The sequence below is a fragment of the Pinus tabuliformis genome, chromosome J, assembly GCF_031772625.1.
Source record: "Pinus tabuliformis cultivar Carrire ecotype Pingquan chromosome J, CPIR1, whole genome shotgun sequence".
In the NCBI taxonomy this organism is placed as follows: domain Eukaryota; kingdom Viridiplantae; phylum Streptophyta; class Pinopsida; order Pinales; family Pinaceae; genus Pinus; species Pinus tabuliformis.
This window is the reverse complement of record NC_142295.1, coordinates 1,563,741,581-1,563,749,903: the sequence shown is the minus strand read 5'-3', so window position 1 is coordinate 1,563,749,903 and position 8,323 is coordinate 1,563,741,581. Positions and strand designations below refer to the sequence as shown.

Sequence of the window (8,323 nt, the reverse complement as noted above, 5' to 3'; positions counted from 1 at the left end):
TGCAGTTTTTACATCCATTTGATGGACTTTCCAACCGTTCTGAGCAGCTAGTGCAAAGAGTGTCCGGATGATGGCCCATTTTGCTGTGGGAGCAAAAGTTTCCTCATAATCGACCCCTTCCTTCTGTGCAAAACCTTTTGCCACAAGCCTAGCTTTGTGCTTGTCAAGTGAGCCATCAGCTTTGTACTTGTTCTTGTAGACCCACTTGCAGCCAATTGGTTTGGTTCCAAATGGAGGATCAACCAGCTTCCAAGTGCCATTCTTTATGAGGGCATCATACTCCTTCTGCATCGCTTCTTTCCATTCATCATGAGAAGCAGCTTCTTTGAAGGAAGTTGGTTCAAAATCTGTAGACAAGTTCAATTCACAATCATAAGTAACATCCATATCAACAGGTGAATTAGAGTTATCTACATCACCTCCATCTTGTCGGTTTGAATTTCTGGTTCCTGTTTTTCCAATTTCATCAGGATGAACACTTTCAAGTTTCTTTGTCAACCACTTTGGGGGACCTTTCTGAGATGGTCCAGGCTGTTCTGTTGATTGAGTTGGGTCTGAATCAAGATTGAGTCTCCCAATTCTATCAATTACATCACTTAAAGCATCATCCGTTGTTGGAGTGTCATGCAGGGGAGATTGTTCTTCAGAAGGAGATTCCACATGTTGATCTAGTATAGGAATCCCCCCTTCAAGATGTGGAATCTGATTATCAAACTCTTGAAATGATTTTGGTTTTGTGAATCTATCCAAGCGATCAAGTTGCCGCTCAACAACACTGTCAGATTTGGATGATTCAAGAAAAATGACATCTCTAGATAAAACAAACTTCTTATTTACTTCATCATAGAGGCGGTATGCTTTAGATGTGTTTGAATACCCCAGGAAGATACACTTACGACTTCTAGCACCAAGTTTGTTTCTATGTACCTTTGGTATTAAAGCATAACAGGTGGAACCAAATATCCTGAGATGTTTTACCGAAGGAACATGTCCATACCACAATTCATAAGGAGTCTTGTTTCTTATAGCACTAGATGGACATCTATTCTTTATATATGCAGCACATAGAACAACATCAGCCCAAAACATTGTCTTTACATTTTTGAAGAAAAGCATGGATCGTACCATATTCAAAATTGTTCTGTTCATTCTTTCAGCTACACCATTCTGTTGAGGATTATAAGGTACAGTTGTTTGATGTTTAATCCCATGTTGGCGAAGATAGTGTTCAAATTCATTTGATGTATATTCTTTTCCATTATTAGTGCGAATAGACCCAATATGAGATTGTGCATCATTTTCAATCCACTTATGAAAATTCTTGAATGTTTGAAAAGCATCAGATTTGTTCTTCAATAAGTAAACCCAACACATTCTGGTGTAATCATCAATAAATGTCATGATATATTTATTTCCATTTGCAGAAGGAACAGGCATTGGACCACATAAATCTGAATGAATAAGTTCAAGCTTCCTATGTGCTCTTGAATGTGAATCATGAAAAGACTGTTTGCTATGCTTTCCTAGAATGCAAGCATCACATTGTTTATGTTTTATAGGAATTGTAGGCAAACCAGCAACACCATTTTTCTTCAATAAGCGGAGACTATCATAGTTTAAATGTCCAAATCTAGCATGCCATAATAAACTTGATGGAAGTGCACCTTCTTCATGATGAGAAATATATGAGAAATGTTGTGCATGAGCAGAGGTTCCTTGCAGTTTAAGAAGTCTTTCTTCTTCTATACCCCTCATGAAAAGTGAGTGGTCATATGCCTTTCTTACCTCAAGCTTGCCATCAAACATGTGAATGGAGTGACCTTGCTGGCGGATGTGGACCAGGGACAGCAAGTTTCTCTTCAGCTGTGGGAGATATAGAACATGATCCAGAAGAAAGTCTGGAAGACCAGGCAGTTTAAGCCTGATTGTGCCAAGCCCTGATGGCTTGATTTTTGACTGATCTGCAAAGTATACTGCTCCATCAACATTGTCAGTGAAATCTTCAAAGAAATATTTCCTATGAGTCATATGACAGGTTGCTCCTGAATCAAGCAACCAGTCATTTTTTGAAGAAGCAAGTGAAGCATTAAACAGATCTTCATTTACTCCAATGTTACATTGTGCCTCAATATAGTGAGCGGATTCAGGTGCTTTACCTTTGTCTGTGTCATCAGTTTTACCTTTCTGCTGGTTTCTTCTCTGCTCAACCTTGTCCCATGGTAGCTTGCATGTAGAAGCATCATGTGATCCATTTCGTTTGCAACGAATGCAATGCAGATCTGCCTTTTCTGCTTGAGAATGTCTGCCCCCCCTGCCTCTGAAGTATCTTCCTCTTCCTCTTCGTCCACCTCTTCCTCTTGCAGAATCTTGAGTAGGATGCTTTTCTTTGTGAGCAAGGCAAACAGTCTCTTCAGAAGATTCAGGGACTGTTTTCTTTCCAAAGGCTTTTTCTCTTTCAGCAAACTTTTTCACAAGAGAGTCAAAGGTTATATCTTTAAGGTTTCCATTTGCTTGTAAAGACTCAAGATAATTAGAGTAGGTAGGATAGAGTGCTTTGAGAAAGGCAATAAGAGAGATATCCAGCTCAACCTTAGTGGATTTAATATCATGCATTATAGACTTTATTTCAGATGCAAGAGCAAGAGGATCATTATTTTTCAGTTCAAGAGTGAAGAGTTTAATCATGAGCTGAACAACTTCAAGTGCAGAATATGTATCATAGAGTTCTTTCAGCTTTTGTAAAGCTTCAAAGGCAGTGGAATAGGATGAAATATGACGACTTACTTCCTCATTTACAGATGTTGCGATCAATGCATAGGCTTTGCTGTTCTTGTTTTCCCAAATGGCGAGTTCTTTGTCTGATGTGGGCTGCACAGGGTCTCTGTCTTCTTCTCCGACACACACACCTTTCCACAGCTCATTGTAGATGAGGGTGTGTTTTACCATCCGAGACCATTCAGAATAGTTCTCCTTGCCAGTGAGAACTATTCCGACCATAGAAATGATTGAATGCATTCTGTAAAAATATCTCTGCTAAAAAAACTTCTGTTGATAAAAGACTTCTGCTGGAAAAAAATCTTATGCCACAACAAGACTTCTGCTACAAATCCCTCTAATGTGTGACAGAAGGCATCAGAATTTTATTGAAATATTATAACACTTTGTGCTTCAATACAGCATAAAACAAACTGTGCAAATGTTCTGCTCTGAATGCTTTCGAAAACTGCTTATATAACCCCTTGAAAACACAATTAATGTAGCATAACTAACATGATCTCATTTTTTTTTTTAATGCAGAAATAATCCACGCTCATCAAACCACCATACACAGTCTTTGATGTCAGTCTTTAATGGAAAATGGCTCGTATAGGAGCAGTTCCAAAAAAACGCAGTCATTAATAGAAATCAGTCTTCAATACCATAAAAACGCAGTCTTCATTACAAGAACGCAGTCTTCAATACAATAAAAAATGCAGTAGCAATTTTTACAATAAGACGTAGTCTTCAGTCTTCAATATAAAAAAAAAAACGCAGTCACCATTACAAGCTTAAGCTTTTGCCGTTCCTTCAACCTCCACAGATTCTCGACATTGAGCGTTACCGGGTTCTCTTTATATTACGAAAGCAGTTCCACGGTGAAACAAGAAAATGGCTTGAATAGGAGCGTAATCAAAACAACGCATTCAAAAACTCAAACATAGAGTTCTTTGAACAGCGCATTCAAAACAGAGAAGTATTTTGAAGGTCTTTGATTCTCACAACCGGCTTTTGAAAAGCGAGATTTGGAAGGCAGCAACTAACCACGCAAAGACCCAAAAATTTGCGCTCATACACAAAGACCATAAAATTTATAATCCGCAGATCCAAAACGTCAGACGCACAAAGGCTTTGATACTATAGGCAGACAAAGCAATGATACATCCACGAAATCACAACGTCCACAGTGATGAAAGTTTCGACGGAGGCCGTGGCGACTCAGAAAACATCCGACCGGAATGATATCTCACTCGATAGTCCCTTCTAGACTATGGATAGCTACTGTAAAATACACTTAGTTTTTAACTTTCCTCACGTATGCAATAACACAACCCACATTCTATGAAGACGCTGAATTCCAATATTCAATACCTATCAATTCCACAGTTTACGATTCTCTTATTGAGGCAACTGCAGACATACGATCGGACCATGAGGGGACGCAGAGTGTATATGGGAGAGCAGCGTACTCAAGAAAAAACGGATGCACAGATGCGTTGTCAGGTCAGAGGGGCAGCGAATTCAGGTCAGAGGGGCAGCGAATTCAGGCAAACATTCATACAAAAAAAATGCGCAGTCTCTCAGGACAGAGGTTTCATGAGGCAGCAGAAACCTGGCAGAGGAGTTACAACTATTTCTGGAACTTGGCTCTGATACCATGTCAGGCCAGGTGAACTCCAGAAATTAATGAGCGCAAGAAAGAACTGATTATCTTATTCATTAGCCAACTATTATTTATACATACACAAAACGGATCAGTTCATCTTCTAGATGTCTGTCCAGCTTCACCTCATCCGTTTCAGATTAGGTGTCAACATGGACACTCAAAATCTCTAAGAAAATGCACAATATCAGTGTACCATTAAAATAACAAAAATTTCTCCTCAATGTGAATCAAAGTTGGTTGGATTGAAGAAGAAGGTTCTTGTGGATTCTTCTCTATTGAATATGAAGGTTCTTGTGGATTCTTCTCTGCTGGAATTTCAAAAACATAATTAATTCCCAAGACTTTACAATTTGACTCAGCTAAGAGTTTAGCCAAGCCTTGACCTTTTACTAATTTTGTAGTTTTGATAATAAGATCAAACTCCAATATCTTGGTAATCCATCTCCCTCTCCTTCCATCAGTATCAGGTTGAGTTAACACAGTTTTAACAACACTATTAGGAACATAGGCAATAATGGAAGAGTGAAGGACATAGACTCTAAAAGCTTTCAGAGCTTGGACTAAGGAATAGGCATGTTTTTCAATGATATCATATTTAAGTTCAACATCTCTCATGACTTTACTGAAAAAGGCAATAGGTTGGTCATCTCCATCCTCATTCTTTTGCAAAAGAACAATAGCTAAGGTAGTTTCAGAGGCAAAGGAAAAGATGCTAAATGGTTCAGAATAGTTTGGACTGGCTAGTATGGGGGCTTCTGAAATGGCCTTTTTAATCTGATCAAAAGCATATCTTGCTGGAATGGTCCATTTAACTTCATGATTCTTTCTTAACATATCAGTGATATCCTTAACTATTTCAGCATAATTAGGTATAAACCTTCTTAAAAAAATTATTTTCCCAAGAAAAGCCTAAATTTCCTTCTTATTTCTTGGTAATGAAAGTGCTTGTATAGCTGAAACTCTTTTAGGATCAATGATTACTCCTTCCTTGTAAATAATATGGCCAAGCAAGGACTTTTTTGGATTAAGAGAAATCTCAAACTTCCCGCATCTGTCAAAAACTTTCCTCAAGTGTTTTAAATGTCTTTTATCAGAATTAGAAAAAATAGTCAGATCATCAAGATAAATGACAACAAATGTGTTTGTCTTATCAACAAATGCTAAATACATAGCTCTTTAAAAGGTAGCTCCAACGTTGGTTAATCTGAAAGGCATCCTTGCATACATAAATGTACCCCAAAGAGTTGTGAATGTTGTGTTTTCTCTATCTTCCGACTCACCATGATTTGATTGTATCCAAAAAAACCATCTAACATATAAATTCTATTAGCACCTGAAACTTTTTGAAGCAATTGGTCCATCTTGGGTAATGGATAATTATCTTTCAAAGAAGATTTATTCAAGTTCCTGAAATCCACACATAGTCTAATTTCACCATTTTTCTTTCTTACTGGAACTAAATTAGCTACCAAATCAAAATATCTCAATGGAACTATAATATTGGAATCAAGTAACGTTTTAAGTTCTTTTGCAATGGTATGAAGAAGGACATGATTAATTCTCCTTAACTTTTGCTTAAAAGTTTTAACTTCTGGTTTTAGAGGGATTTTATGCTCAATGAGAGATGTATCATATGTCTTCAACTCACTATAAGACCAAGAAAAAACATCTTTATAAGCTTTAAGGAGAGCTAAATATTTATCTTTGACTTCCACTCGCAAGGATGCAAGATCTTAATATTTTTGATTTCTTCTAAAGTTCCAATATTACATTCTTCTATATCTTCTTCTGGTGAATTTGATAATGGATTTTTAGGGACATCATTTTGATCAAACAACTTTTCAAGTGGGACCAAACCCTTAGGAATGAAATTATTGGATAACTGAATAATACTGTGATCACCAATTTTTGAGTCAAATTGAGAAGTTTGACTTTCCTTATTCGACTCATTGTTATCCAGCTGTTCTTCTTCAATTTGCAAAGTTGAAAATTCATCAATTACTTGCAAAAAGGATTTTAACTGCTCATCATCATCAAATATTTGCCAATATTTAAGATTGTCAGGAATTGATGGTCTATACTTAACTTGAATTTGATATTGGACAAGCATTTGATCAGGAATTTTAAAAGAACTGGCTGAAACAACTAAAGAATCTGCATGAATATTTTCATCCCTAGGAATAACAGTGATATTAAATGCTTGAAATAAATTATCCACTGAATCCCACACTTCATTCCTATAATATCTAAGTCTAGGATGCTTGGTTTGACAAAGATTCCTTACTTGTTTGACAATGAGTTATGAGTCACTGAATACACTTAGATTCTGCACTTTAAGACTTTTGGCTAATTCCAATCCTAGCAAGAAGGCTTCATACTCTGCAACATTATTTGTCACATCAAATTCAAGTTTATAGGATTGAGTAATATTCTCTTTGTCTGGTGAAATTAATACAATTCCAGCTCCAGCTCCTTCCTTTGAGCAAGAACCATCAAAGTATAATCTCCAAATATCAGTCTTGATGGTTTTTGGCTTGTCTACAATGTTTTCAATACTAAGCTGAGTGTTTTGTGAATTATTTGATGATAATTCAAAACATCCAAAGTCTTGATCCACTGCATAAATGAGAGGATTTCTTGTTTGATCGGATTTACAAACAGTATTCATGAATCTTACTTCTTTGTATAATTTGAAATGTTCACCCCCATATACAAGAATAATAGCATAAGACATGTCCATTTGAAGACTTCCTCCTAGTTTGGCACAACAAGATCTTGATAATAACATACTAAATTTAGGAGGGATATCAGTGACTACAATGTCTAAAACCACACTCTTAACACGGATTTGAGCTAAAGTGACCATTAGATCCTTTATAGGTCCAAGACAAGGTACTTTCTTGGAGTCAAAAGTGTAAAGATCATGATAAGTTATGGTAACTTCTAATTGAAGCTGGTCGATGATAACCTTTGGCATCAGATTATGGGAGGGTCGAGAATCTAACATGCAATTATATAACAAGAAATCATGAACATTTAGAATCACATAGAAAGATGGTACATTTTCATCAATCATATCTGAGCTGGGACCAAAGACTACTAAAGGATTTTCATCTTGTAAAATTATTATATCTCCTTCGGCATCAACACTGGATGACTAGATCCATTTAGAAACTTGATTTTTGTATCTTGGATTCTTTGAAAGTTCAGATAAAGGAATGGGTATTTTGACTCTTTCTAATTCCTTTTCAACATTGAAAGTGATTAAAGCAGTTTTATCAATTGAAGTTGCTTCAGTTGGTTGGTTCAATGGTTGAATTTTTGTTCTTTGAGATTTATTAGTTTTGATTTGTGGTTCATTTACAATGGGATTTGTGGGAGGTCTACCAGGCCCTGTCCTAGGTCTTAAGTCATATCTCATATTTAGTTCAACAATTAAAAACTTAGAAAAGGCTTAATACTTTGAAACTTGTGAGTCTTCTTGATCTTGTTGAGAAGACTGATTTAAAGGAACAAAGACAATAACATTTTGTACAGATGAATGATCAAGATTATTTATATCCTCAGTAATCAAAGGGTTAGTGTCTTCAGGTTGCTGATCATCAATCATCAATGGAGGTTGAATTTGTTGATCAGTATTTGGTCTTTGTAAGATTTGGGTTTGGGGAGCTCTCCTGAATTGAGTTTGAGGTCTAGCAACAATTTGTTGAATTGTTCTAGGCTGAGTTTCTATTTTTGAAATTCTATTTGAAAGGTTTCTAAGTAATGAAGTGATTTCATCTATCTTTTGATCTTCATTTTTAGTTTTTGAGGAAGAACCTTCTTCCTTAGCTTTCATTTTCCTTTCAACTTTTTCTTCCTTAGCTTTCATTTTCCTTTCAACTTTTTCTTCCTTAGCTT

General features: G+C 36.3%; 1 protein-coding gene across 1 annotated transcript; it reads right to left on the bottom strand.

Moving 5' to 3' along the window:
* Positions 1 to 6,722: 6,722 nt before the first annotated feature.
* On the bottom strand, positions 6,723 to 7,157 carry LOC149233469 (uncharacterized). The gene has a single exon (XM_089382206.1). The coding sequence runs from the start codon at positions 7,155 to 7,157 to the stop codon at positions 6,723 to 6,725; it is 435 nt and encodes a 144-aa protein (XP_089238332.1).
* Positions 7,158 to 8,323: the final 1,166 nt, after the last annotated feature.